The sequence below is a fragment of the Lolium rigidum genome, chromosome 4 (genome assembly GCF_022539505.1).
Source record: "Lolium rigidum isolate FL_2022 chromosome 4, APGP_CSIRO_Lrig_0.1, whole genome shotgun sequence".
Lineage (NCBI taxonomy): Eukaryota > Viridiplantae > Streptophyta > Magnoliopsida > Poales > Poaceae > Lolium > Lolium rigidum.
The window spans coordinates 4,366,880-4,381,158 of NC_061511.1; the positions used below are offsets into that span (position 1 = coordinate 4,366,880).

Genomic DNA, 14,279 nt, shown 5'->3' on the forward strand with positions numbered 1-14,279 from the left:
GTAAAATAATGCTGTAAAGTATGTATAAATCACTCAAGTATTGTAATAAAAGTAGCATGGAACATAAGAAATTATAGATACGTTTGCGACGTATCAAGCATCCCCAAGCTTAGTTCCTACTCGTCCTCGAGTAGGTAAACGATAACACAAATAATTTCTGAAGTGACATGCTACCAACATAATCTTGATCAACATTATTGTAAAGCATATGAGATGAATGGAGTGATCTGAACAAAATATTGCTAACAAAGATAATGACTAAACAAATGAATCATATAGCAAAACTTTTCATGAATAGTACTTTCAAGACAAGTATCAATAAGACTTGCATAAGAGTTCACTCATAAGCAATAAATTCATAGTAGAATGCATTGAAGCAACACAAAGGATGATTAAGTTTCAGCAATTGCTTTCAACTTGTAACATGTATATCTCATGGATATTTGTCAACATAGAGTAATATAACAGGTGCAATAAGTAAACATGTAAGAATCAATGCACACAGTTAACACAAGTGTTTGCTTCTAAGATAGAAAGAATGGGTAAACTGACTCAAAGATAAAGTAAAAGATTGGCCCTTCGCAGAGGGAAGCATTGATTACTATTTTTGTGCTAGAGCTTTTTTGTTTTGAAAACATAGAAACAATTTTGTCAACGGTAGTAATAATTCATATGTGCTATGCATAATACTTCCTACAAGTTGCATGTCTCATGCATAGAGTACCAATAGTGCTCGCACCTTGTCCTACTATCTCGGAAAACACGGATTCTCATCGCATAACAAATGCTTCAACCAAGTGTCACAAAGGGGTACCTCTATGCTGCTTGTACAAAGGTCTAAGGAGAAAGCACGCATTGGATTTCTCGCTTTTGATTATTCTCAACTTAGACATCCATACCGGGACAACATAGACAACGAGATAATGGACTCCTCTTTTAATGCTTAAGCATTCAACAATAGTTAATATTCTCATAAGAGATTGAGGTTGTATGTCCAAACTGAAACTTCCACCATGATACATGGCTTTAGTTAGCGGCCCAATGTTCTTCTCTAACATATGCATACTCAAACCATTTGATCATGAAATTCACTACTTCAGACAAGACGAACATGCATAGCATCTCACATGATATCCAACAAAGATAAAGTTGATGGCGTCCCCAGAAAACATGGTTATCGCTCAACAAGCAACTTATAAGAATTAAGACACATAACTACATATTCATCACCACAATAGTTTTTAAGCTATTTGTCCCATGAGCTATATATTGTAAAGGTAGAGGAATGAAATTTAAATTAAGGTAGCACTCAAGTAATTTACTTTGGAATGGCTGGAAAATACCACATAGCAGGTAGATATGGTGGACACAAATGGCATGGTGTTTGGCTCAAGGTGTTTGGATGGACGAGAAGCATTTCCTCTCAGTACAAGGTTTGGGCTAGCAAGGTTGTTTGAAGCAAACACAAGTATGAACAGGTACAGCAAAACTCACACAAGAACATATTGCAAATATTATAAGGCTCTACATTGTCTTCCTTGTTGTTCAAACACTTTACCCGAAAATATCTAGACTTAGAGAGAACAATCATGCAAACCAAATTAAACAAGCTCTACAGTAGTTCTTCATTAATAGATTAAACTAGATGATGCAAGAGCTTAAACATGATCTATGAGAGCTCAAACAATTGCCAAATTTCCAAACCATATGCATCATTTTCCAATTCCAACCATATAGCAATTTAACGAAGCAATAAGCTTTCGCCATGAACATTAAAGCACAATTAAGAACACAAGTGTTCCATAAGAAAAAGCGGAGCGTAATATCTCCAATATAAGAATGGCGAGATCCAACTTTATTCAAAACAAAACAAAAATAAAAACAAACCGACGCTCCAAGTAAAGAACATAAGAATGTGACGGAATAAAAATATAGTTTCACTAGAAGTGACCCGATAATGTTGTCGATGAAGAAGGGGATGCCTTGGGCATCCCCAAGCTTAGATGCTTGAGTCTTCTTAAAATACGCAGGGATGAACCACCGGGGCATCCCCAAGCTTAGACCTTTCACTCTTCTTGATCATAGTATATCATCCACTTCTCTTGACCCTTGAAAACTTCCTTCACACAAACTTCAAGCAAACTCATGAGAGGGTTAGTGCATAACCACAAATTCATATATTCAGAGGTGACACAATCATTCTTAACACTTCTGGACATTGCACATAGCTTCTGAAAGTTAATAGGACAAAGAAACTCATTCAACATAGCAAAAGCGGCAATGCGAAATAAAAGACAGAATCTGTCAAAAACAGAACAGTCCGTAAAGATGCATCTGGACTGGGCACTTAACTTGCTCAAATGGAAAAACTCAAAACTAATGAAAGTTGCGTAAATATCTGAGGATCACGCTCGTAAATTTGCAGATTTTTTCGAATTTTTTACAGAGACTTATGCCAGAATTCGTGACAGACAACAATGCTGTTTCTACACAGCGATCCCAAATATAACATCAACTTTAACATAGAAACTTTACTTGGCACAAAAACATGATAAGGAGAGGTTGCTACAGTAGTAAACAACATCCAAGACTCAACAAAACAAAAATTGCTGTAGTAAAATAAACACATGGGTTATCTCCCAAGAAGTGCTTTTCTTTAACGCCTTTCAGCTAGGCGCAGAAAGTGCATATCAAGTAACATCAAGAGAAGAAGCATCAACATCATAGCTTGTTCTAATAATAGAATCAAAAGGCAACTTCATTCTCTTTCTAGGGAAGTGTTCCATACCTTTCTTGAGAGGAAATTGATATTTAATATTACCTTCCTTCATATCAATAACAGCACCAACGGTTCGAAGAAAAGGTCTTCCCAACACAATAGGACAAGATGCATTGCATTCGATATCCAAGACAACAAAATCAACGGGGACAAGGTTATTGTTAACCGTAATGCGCACATTATCAATCCTCCCCAAAGGTTTCTTTTTAACATTATCGGCAAGATTAACATCCAAATAACAATTCTTCAATGGTGGCAAGTCAAGCATATCATAAATCTTTTTAGGCATAACGGAAATACTTGCACCAAGATCACATAAAGAATTACACTCAAAGTCATTGAATTTCATTTTAATGATGGGTTCCCAACCATCTTCTAACTTCCTAGGAATAGAAGCTTCAAGTCTTAATTTCTCTTCCCTAGCTTTAATGAGAGCATTTGTAATATGTTTTGTAAAGGCTAAATTTATAGCACTAGCATTGGGACTTCTAGCAAGTTTTTGTAAGAATTTTATAACTTCAGTAATATGACAATCATCAAAGTCTAAACCATTATGTTCTACAGCAATGGAATCATTGTCACCAATATCTTGAACAATTTCAGCAGTTTTATCACAAACAGCAGTTTCAGGCAGTTTTGTGCGCTTTGCACTAGGAGTAGAAACATTGCCAACACCAATTATTTTACCATTAATAGTAGGAGGTGCAGCAACATGTGAAGAATCAACATTACTAGTGGTGGTAATAGTCCATACTTTAGCTACATTATTTTCTTTAGCAAGTTTTTCTTTTTCTTCTCTATCCCACCTAGCATGCAATTCAGCCAACATTCTAATATTATCATTAATTCTAACTTGGATGGCATTTGTTTTAGCAAACCTAGCATCTTCAACTTTCTCAGGCATAACTTTTAATTTTAAAAGATCAACATCAAGAGCAAGACTATCAACCTTAGAAGCAAGAATATCAATTTTACTAAGATTTTCTTCAACGGTTTTATTGAAAGCAGTTTGTGTACTAATAAATTCTTTAAGCATCACTTCAAGACCAGAGGGTACACTCTTATTATTATTGTAAGAATTACCATAAGAATTACCATAACCATTACCATTATTAGAAGGATATGGCCTAAAGTTGTTGTTACCATAATTATTCCTATAAGCATTGTTGTTGAAATTATTGTTCTTAATGAAATTCACATCAACATTTTCTTCTTGAGCAACCAATGAAGCTAAAGGAACATTATTAGGATCAATATGAGATCTACCATTTGCAAGCATAGACATAATAGCATCAATCTTATCACCCAAAGAAGAGGTTTCTTCAACAGAATTTACCTTCTTACCTTGAGGAGTTCTTTCAGTGTGCCATTCAGAGTAATTGATCATCATATCATCAAGTAATTTAGTCGTGGCGCCCAAGGTGATGGACATAAAAGTACCTCCAGCAGCTGAATCCAATAGGTTCCTCGAGGAAAAATTCAATCCTGCATAAAAGGTTTGGATGATCATCCAAGTAGTCAGTCCATGGGTTGGGCAATTCTTTACCAAAGATTTCATTCTCTCCCATGCTTGAGCAACATGTTCATTATCAAATTGTTTAAAATTCATTATGCTACTTCTCAAAGATATAATCTTAGCAGGAGGATAATATTTACTAATAAAAGCATCTTTGCATTTAGTCCATGAATCAATACTATTCTTAGGCAAAGATAGCAACCAATCTTTAGCTCTTCCTCTTAATGAGAAAGGAAACAATTTCAGTTTTATAATATCACCATGTATATCCTTATACTTTTGCATTTCACAAAGTTCAACAAAATTATTAAGATGGGCAGCAGACATCATCGGTACTAACACCAGAAAATTGCTCTCTCATAACAAGATTCAGAAAGCAGGTTTAATTTCATAGAATTCTGCTGTAGTAGCAGGGTGGAGCAATAGGAGTACATATAAAATCATTATTATTTGTGCTAGTGAAATCACACAACTTAGTATTTTCAGGAGTACCCATTATAACAGTAGTAAAATAAACTAAGCAAATAAAGTAAAGACAAGTAACTAATTTTTTTGTGTTTTTGATATAGAGAACAAGACAGTAAATAAAGTAAAACTAGCAACTAATTTTTTTGTGTATTGTTTAAGTGCAGCAAACAAAGTGGTAAATAAAATAAAGCAAGACAAAAACAAAGTAAAGAGATTGGAAGTGGAGACTCCCCTTGCAGCGTGTCTTGATCTCCCCGGCAACGGCGCCGAGAAAAGTCTTGCCGGCGTGTAGTCAACACGTCCGTTGGGAACCTCAAGAGGAAGGTGTGATGCGCACAGCGAGTAAGTTTTCCCTCGGTAAGAAACCAAGGTTATCGAACCGGTAGGAGCCAAGAAGCACGTGAAGGTTGTTGGTGGAGGAATGTAGTGCGGCGCAACACCGGTGAAACCGGCGCCAACGTGGAACCTGCACAACACAATCAAAGTACTTTGCCCCAACGTAACGAGTGAGGTTGTCAATCTCACCGGCTTGCTGAAAACAAAGGATTAAACGTATCGAGTGGAAGATGGTGTTTGTTTGCAAAGAACAGTAAAAGCAGTAGAATGTATTCAGATGTAAAGGAATGGACCGGGGTCCACAGTTCACTAGTGGTGTCTCTCCAATAAGATAACTAACATGCTGGGTGAACAAATTACAGGTGAGCAATTGAAAAATAAAGATTCAATACATATCAACGATGATTACTATGTGATTTAATTAGGGCATTACGACAAAGTTCATAGACCGCTATCCAGCATGCATCTATGCCTAAATAATCCACCTTCAGGTTATCATCCGAACCCCTTCCAGTATTAAGTTGCGAACAACAGATAATTGCATTAAGTATGGTGCGTAATGTGATCAACACAAATATCCTTAGACAAAGCATCAATGTTTTATCCCTAGTAGCAATAGCACATCCACAACCTTAGAACTTTTGTCAACGTCCTGGATTTAATGGAGGCATGAACCCACTATCGAGCATAATTACTCCCTCTTGGAGTTACAAGTATCGACTTGGCCAGAGCCTCTACTAGCAACGGAGAGCATGCAAGAACATAAACAACACATATATGATAGATTGATAATCAACTTAACATAGTATTCTCTATTCATCGGATCTCATCAAACACAACATGTAGCATTACAAATAGATGATCTTGATCATGTTAGGCAGCTCACAAGATCTATAACAATGAAAGCACAAGCGGAGAAGACAACCATCTAGCTACTGCTATGGACCCATAGTCCAAGGATGAACTACTCACGCATCAATCCGGAGGCGGGCATGATGATGTAGAGCCCCTCCGGTGATGATTCCCCTCTCCGGCAGGGTACCGGAGGCGATCTCCTGAATCCCCCGAGATGGGATTGGCGGCGGCGGCCTCTCAGTAATGTTTTCCGTATCGTGGCTCTCGGTACAGGGGGTTTCGCGACAGAGGCTTTAAGTAGGCGGAAGGGTAGGTCAAAGGGCGTCACGGGGGGCCCCCGCACTAGGGCCGCGCAGGCCCCCCTTGGCCGCGCCGCCCTAGTGTGGCGGCCCCGGCCCCATCGCCTCCCTTTCGGTCTTCGGGCTTCGGCAAAAATAGGCCCCGGGCGTTGATTTCGTCCAATTCGAGAATATTTCCTTACTATGAGATCGGAGCAACGAGATAGAAGAGAGACTAACCCTCGAAGATCCAAAGCCTCAACGAGATTAGATCTCGTGATTGATGTAGATGATCGTTCTGGTGCTGCAATCTAGCAGCACTAATCCCAGCGTACGGTGTCGATGAAGTCCTTCCTCTCCCCGTTCCAGCGGGCAGCGGAGGAGTAGACCCCCTCAGAATCCCAGCAGCACGACGGCGTAGTGGTGGTGGTGGAGGAGAATTCTTGTAGGGCTTCGCCTGAGCCGAAGCAGGAGAAACTGGGAGGGAGGAGAGGTGGCAAATTAGGGTTGCATACAGATTAGCTATGGCCGGCCAACCCAACCCTCTTTATATAGTGGGGGGTAGGGTTAGGGTTTCCCAAAACCCATCTAGGGCCGGCGCTTGGTGGGCCCAGACCATGCCTATGCGCGGCCTGGGGTGGGACCGCGCCTAGGTGTGGTCTGGCACCCTCCCGGGCTTTTTGCGTCTCCCCTTTGGACTCCGTCTGCGTGACAGAAAAATAAGAACTTCTATTTTTGTTTCGTCAATTTCCGAGAATATTTCCAGAACAACTTTTCTGGATTACAAAATAGCAGAATTCTTCCAGAACAATTCAGAAACATAACTTGCCTCCGGACCATCCGGACCTCCTCGTGTTGTCCTGGATCCCATCCGAGACTCCGAACAATATTCGGTCTCCATCTCATATTCCATATCTACTAAACAACATCGAACCTTAAGTGTGTCACACTACGGTCCGTGAACTATGCAGACATGATCGAGACCCCTCTCCGATCAATAACCAATAGCGGGACCTGGAGATCCATAATGGCTCTCACACATTCAACGATGACTTCATGATCAAATGAACCATTAACATACGATATCGATTGCCTTTGTCGCACGATACTTTACGTATCCGAGGTTCGATTATTGGTATCTCTATACCTAGTTCAACCTCGTTATCGATAAGTACTCTTTAATCGTACCGTGATATGTTATCCCTTGTGACCTAGTCACATGCTTGCAAGCTAATTGAATGACATTCCATAGAGAGGGTCCAGAGTATATCTATCCGTCATCGGGATGGACAAATCCCACTTTTGATCCATGCGCTTCAAATCATACTTTCCAAATACTTAATCCCATCTTTACAACCATCCATTTATGATGTGACGTTTGATGTAATCAAAGTATTGATCCGGTGTAAATGATTTACACGATCTCATGGTCAAAGGATTAGGTTACTATGTATTGAAAGCTTATAGCAAAATGAACTTAATGACTTGGTCTTATGCTATGCTTACTATGGGTGTTTGTCCATCACATCATTCAGATAATGATATGATCTTGTTATTAATAACATCCAATTTTCATGATTAGGAAACTATAATTATCTATTAATCAACAAGCTAGTTAAATGAGAGGCTTACTAGGGACTATGGTTGTTTACACAACACACATGTATCAATATTTCCACTTAATACAATTATAGCATGTGATATAAACATGTATCATGAACACTAAGATATAACAATAACTACATTATTATTTCCTCTCGGGCATATCTCCAATAGTATTTTCTTGTGTCTGTGGTTGCACTATTTATGGCTCCTCTATAGAATATAAAATAGACTCTTTTTTATAAAAGTTAGATGGGATGCGTAGGTCCGTTGATGCTAGGCACATTTTCTTAATTAACCAATTGCGAGCTAGGTTCTAGGCCTAGGGTTTAATCATCAAGTTCTTTATGCTTCACGGTATTTAGTACTTATGCATGCTGGTAAAAACATGTGCTTCACTAACTGTGACATTCAAAACAAATGAAAAAAAACATATGCCTTGAACGTTTGCTCTTTTGAGTTACCTTCACCCACTTAACCTTGCATAATCTCCCTTGCATCTCTATTTGTAGTACTTAGTTGTTTTAGTTTATAGCTTTCTAGATAATAGTATCAACAAATGAAAATCTTTCATATTTTACTTTATTGCATTTCACGAAGTGCCGTATAAGTGGGTTATAGGGATTTAGAAAATATATTTATGTAGTTTAACTTTAGCTCCTCGTGATTTCAACACTCAAATACTTATCGAATTGTGCTATAGTGATTCCCCGCTCTTGGGAATTATCAGTGGAGCACACCCTCCATGTCGTCGATATCCTCGAAGGGCACATGGAGCTATGGGAATATGTTCGGGCTTGCCGGATCTAGCACCGGCGATGTTCTGGAGAGCCGAGTTTGTTGTCAGTGAGCCCATGCACACAATCAGTGGTCCAAATCAAGGTTAGTAATTTGTTGATTTTTTATGATGCCTACATCCTTTTGACATTTTGCAGCCTCCACATATTTTTCTATGAACACACGCAAGAGTTGTTGCGGTTACTCTTAGCGTATGTTGCACGTGTTTTTTATGGTGTTGTAAACATTGGAAGCACATGATGCATGTGTGTTTTGACTTTTTGTTGGTGACTTTGTTGCATCTTTTGGAGATTTGCTTCAATTGTATACCCATTTTTTGTTGCGTTGTTGTTTTTTAAATGTTACGATGCTTTTTGCATGTTACTGATCCACCTCACGTGAAAAACATTGCGGCAATATTGAATTATGGATCTTTTTTGCTGCGTGGGTGACTATTGCAAGAGGAGGATTTCGCCTGAAATCTAGAGGTGCGAGAGGGAGCGATTTCTCCCAAAATCTACCGGTGCATTGTCCGTAGTACCCTATGACTTCCCGGTGTGGATTGCACCGCAGACGACCGAGGAAAGGAAAGAAGCAACAATTATGATGCGCTAAAGTAGTTATAAATTAGACTTCACGAGGGCGTAGAACATTCAGGTCTTTTCTTCGGCGGATAGTTAGAAAACTTTATACATGTGAATTATACCGGTATTTATAAAGTTTGCTTAAATTAATTTATTTATATTAAATTTGGATAAATTTATAAATTCATTTGACATATCTTCAACGGTATTTCTGAGAACCGACCAGGTTATCTTTTTGCAACCGAGAAAAAAAAAACCTTGAGTACATTAGCAAAGTTTGCATCCAGTTATTCAAAGTCAACCCCAACATTTCCAACTTGGAAGTGCCCCGTTCCCACAATGGCAGCCTAACCGTGTACACTTTCGATCGAGTTACTCCTCCTATACCTTACGCCACGCCGCGTCCGCGAGGAACCTTTAGCTCCGCACAGTACCTCGTCTCCACCTGATCCGCTCATGAAGCCGCCGCCGCTGTCGCTCGCCGTCGTCCTCGTCTCGTGCCTCCTGCATAACACGGGCGCCTCAGCCGGCCCTGAGACGGGCGTGCAGGCGCCGCGGTTCCATTCCATCTTCAGCTTCGGCAGCTCCTACTCCGACACGGGCAACTTCGTCCTCCAGTCCGCCGGCTTCCCCTCCGTCCCTTTCAACAACTCCCCATACGGCGAAACATTCTTCCGTCACCCCACCGGCCGGCCTTCCGACGGCCGCCTCATCATCGACTTCATAGGTACGTTACATGCTACTACATGGCAAAACCAATGCTACATGTCAAACTGCAATACCGCTGAATGCTTACTAATGCGCGTTCCTGTTAACTTGTTCTTTGCGCATGCGCAGCGGAGGCGCTGGAGCTCCCTCTCCTTCCGCCGTTCCTGTCCAAGGAGGTGCCTCAGAACTTCAGCCAGGGAGCAAACTTCGCCATCGTGGGCGGCACGGCGCTGGACGCCGGGTTCTTTCTCCGGAACAACTCACGGAGCGTGCCGCCGTCCCGGAGCTCCCTGCGCGCGCAGATCGCGTGGTTCCGGATGCTCCTGAGGGGGCAGACGCCCGTCTGCAATTCCACCTCGGAATGCAGGGAGCACCTCGCGAGGTCCCTGTTCGTCGTCGGCGAGTTCGGCCTGACCGACTACTGCTACATCCTCTCCGGCGGGAAGAGCATCCAGGAGGCCAAGGCCTTCGTTCCGGACGTCGTGCAAGCCATTATCCGAGGCGTTGAGGTAACACATGTCGCCCTGAATCCGTTTGCTCGCCTGACACACTCGTTCTTATGCTTAACACTGTGATGCGTGTCTGTACATGCAGAGGCTGGTGGAGGATGGAGCTAGGTACGTGGTGGTGACGGGGACGCCGCCGATGGGGTGCGTGCCCATGGCGCTGGCCAAATACGGCGCGGCGGGGAACGCGACGGAGTACGACCGCCGGACGGGATGCCTGCGGCGGCTCAACGGCCTCTCGCAGTATCACAACTGGATGCTGCAGGAGACCGTGAGGCGCATGCGTGGAAAGTACCCAGAGATCACGATCGTGTACGCCGACTACCACAAGCCCGTGGCGCGGCTCATTCGGCGCCCAGGAAAGCTCGGTAAGTTTTCTCTACAAGTCCATTCCTTCGATCTTGTTATTTTTTTGGAAAAAGGAAAGAAGCTTTGTCCTTTGGATCGATTGATGCATATAGTCAATTCCTTTCATCTTGTTCATTTCATTATTTCTAGAATCTTCAATATGAATCGATCAAGATCAGAATAGCTATAGGCCTATGGGATAGTGGCAAAGGAGGAAAAAGAAAATCTGAGATAGGACGAACCTTAAATGATGCAAATACCAAAAATAAAAACACATTTAATGATAAGTAAAACCTAAAAAACATAACAATAATGCCAACTCAATGACAAAACTTACCACTTTTGTAAAAAAATCTAATGTAATTTAAACAATCAAGTTTGATAACCCCTCGTTCGATGTGCAACTCTGTCTTGATTATCTTTGTTGTTGGGAATTTGCTTTTAGTTGTTGATGCCGCCACGGGTAAAACCAATGCCATCTTAATGGGTCGGAGAAAGTACCACGTGCCTTTCAAATATCTAGAAATCTCTAAATTCTCCAATTATGCGAGATAATAATGAATAACTAGAGCTAATCTTGTATATACTAAGATCTAGCCAACGATAAATGTTTGTAATACAGACAATGTTATTCACATTGAACCTAGAATATTAGTCTATTTTTTTGAGGTAAATAGTCTATGTTTTTGGGTTGTAATAGATTTTGTGCACTATTCACTGAAACAAGCTTAACTTTTTCATAGGAATTCGTTTTCGATGTATGACCACTCAAACTTTTCAGAAAAAACATGTGTGTCTAACTGTATTCACCAAAATCAAGGTAGGGCGGTTGCCCTACCTTGCCTTACTGAGAGTTTCGTCCGTACTATGGGATTTGCTAATTCATCAGCTAGCTGAGAACTAAGTTTATGCTCAGTCAAGTTCTACATCATTTAATTGCATCGTGATTTATGCATATGAGTTGCAAGTTGAGTTGTATCTAGATTTTTCTCATTTGCAAGTGGAGTAGCAACTGAGGTTTTTTCAATTGCAAATGAAAATGCAACTGAGAAAAATTATCCAAACCGTTAGATTTGCTTCTTTCTTTTTGCGGGTAAAAATGAGCTTTATTACTCGTCAAGGGTTACAAGACGGTCTTGCTTTAGGAACATATTAACAATATCAGGTCCCGAGCCTAACCAATGGAATGAAAATGCAACTCTGCAACTGAGATTTGAGGACATAAATAAATTATTTTTCAGTCGGCTGAGAAATGATCACACAAATATGCATATAGCACAATATAGTCTACCATGAGTGATTTCTGATTATTAGTTCATACTGCCCATGTGTATTGAACCCATTGTAACTAGTAAGGTACATTTGACCATGGAAAAACTTATAAGCAAGCATCTCAATTGTTCAGTTTACACTCTAGAAGTTTGAATGAATATGATCACCTAGTCATATGTACTAGAAACTGATAATAAGATATTTGTTAAGCAGTGGCGAGGCTCGCTCGATGACCAGGATGTCAAATGATATCACAAAAATTAGAATCACTCCCTACTTATGTTCATGATAGTTTTTCCAAGTGTATTTTATTTGGTTCATGTGTTGAATATACATAGCTTTACATTACATGCCACTCCTAGTAGAATATTTGAAGGAATTTTGGAGCGTTGTCACTAATTCTAGCGTCACCTGAATTGTTAAAAAATTACTCATGAAAGAAATTTTATTGTAGTTGAACTTTAAGACAACACACATTTGTTTGAAGACTTGTAATACTAAAGAGTTGTAATTTACAAACATCTCTTTATGACCAACTATGCAATATAGATAACAAAAGACTAGACATGTTAACATAATAATATGGTTTTCTTCTACAAAATATAAAATTTTAGTGTAAATTACAATTATTTAAGTTTTCACGAATCAATAAATTGCTTGCTATGCAAGTAAACTCTGCTGCTCTGCGGTCTAGTGACAATCCGGATAGCTAAATAAAGAAAGAAAATAAAATAGAAAGATGACATTGTTGTACATTTCTCCTATCCTGATTTCGTTGTTCCACTTCCCACCACCTCTCATTACTTGAAACCTAATAACCTCCTTCGCCATGGTCTCCCTCAAGTTCTCCCACCCACTAGAGGCCGGATTATTCTAGATGTACCTGAAACCTAGAGTCAGAATCCGTACAATCCTTCTCATGTATCTTCTATTGAGATGGGTACACCACATATCGATCATGCAAACCTCATCATGTGGCGGGGACGGTAACTGAAGCGAACGGCACCCCTTGATGTTGTGTTTACACGCGAGTCAAGACAAATAAGAGGTACCGTGGCCATATGCATCGTGTCATCCCTTACGGCTGCAGAAGTTGGCACGCCGATCATACGGAATAAAACAAATAGTATGAAATTTGTGTTTCTTTTGTGGACATTTATTGCAATAGTTGCATCATAACAATACAAATGTACGGGTAAGAGTCTCAAGGATTATACTCCCCCCATCCATACAGACGTGTCGAAGATTTATCTATATTTGAATGTACCTATATATTAAAAAGTGTCTAGATGCATTTAGATTTAGTTAAATTTGTGACATCTTTTTATGAACAGAGTAAATATTATAAGTACAAAAACAATCAGATTCTTGCTTTTTTGTTATGGGACCTCACCACGAATGCAGAAACACACTCTGCATTACTACATTGTTTATTTAACAAAGTCAAACTTGTTGATGCGACCAAAAGCAAATTTTGAAGTAGCTGCACTTGCGCACCATAACGATCTTTGCTAGTTTCGAAGATTTGGAATCTTGATCAGCTGGACGCCTTAACACACGTAATGTCCGGCTGGAAATGAAAGCTTGCAGCATCTACACTCTAGTACTTCGTGTCAAACAAGATTCGTTTGGCTTTTTGATCGAGAAGCTGCGACCATGGCTACCACTTCAGATTTTTGTTGAGTTGGGGTCAACTCTGTAAGCATTAACTAATTGACATGACATGGCATAACCGTGTAACATTTTGCTTGGTTTGCAGGGTTCGCCGAGGATCTCCTTAAAGCCTGCTGTGGCGGAGGTGGACGGTACAACTACAACCCGGAGGGAGCGGCGTGCGGATTGCCCGGCGCGACCGCCTGCAGTGATCCGTCCACTCACCTCTTCTGGGACGGCGTCCACTACACCGAGGCCGCCAACAAGTTCATCGCCGATGGCTGGCTCAACGGAGTCTACGCCCACCCCTCCATACTCAGCCTGGCGCCATAGATTTCGGCATTTAGAGAGGTGGCACAATAGCGGGCGTACGGGTTGCCAGTTAGCAATGCACTAACTCAGGATAGATACTCCAACATGATATAGCAATTTGTATGCAACGTCATAATGGTGTTAGCTTTTTTTCAGGTGAGCATATTAATTTGGTTTTCAAGTAGTTGGCGTCAAATCTCTCATATAGAAGAAAAAAGGCTCTATCTTCGCCGGTTTGTCTAGTAACGCTTGTATTAACGCCCTTCAGAGCATGATCATATCGTC

General features: G+C 40.5%; 1 protein-coding gene across 1 annotated transcript; it reads left to right on the forward strand.

Annotated features, from left to right (window-relative positions):
* The first annotated feature begins 9,651 nt into the window (after positions 1-9,651).
* On the forward strand, positions 9,652-14,015 carry LOC124707942 (GDSL esterase/lipase At5g45910-like). The gene is made up of 4 exons (XM_047239627.1): positions 9,652-9,922; positions 10,033-10,412; positions 10,498-10,777; positions 13,789-14,015. Exons 1-4 carry the CDS (start codon positions 9,652-9,654, stop codon positions 14,013-14,015), a joined length of 1,158 nt encoding a protein of 385 aa, XP_047095583.1.
* The last annotated feature ends 264 nt before the right edge of the window (positions 14,016-14,279 follow it).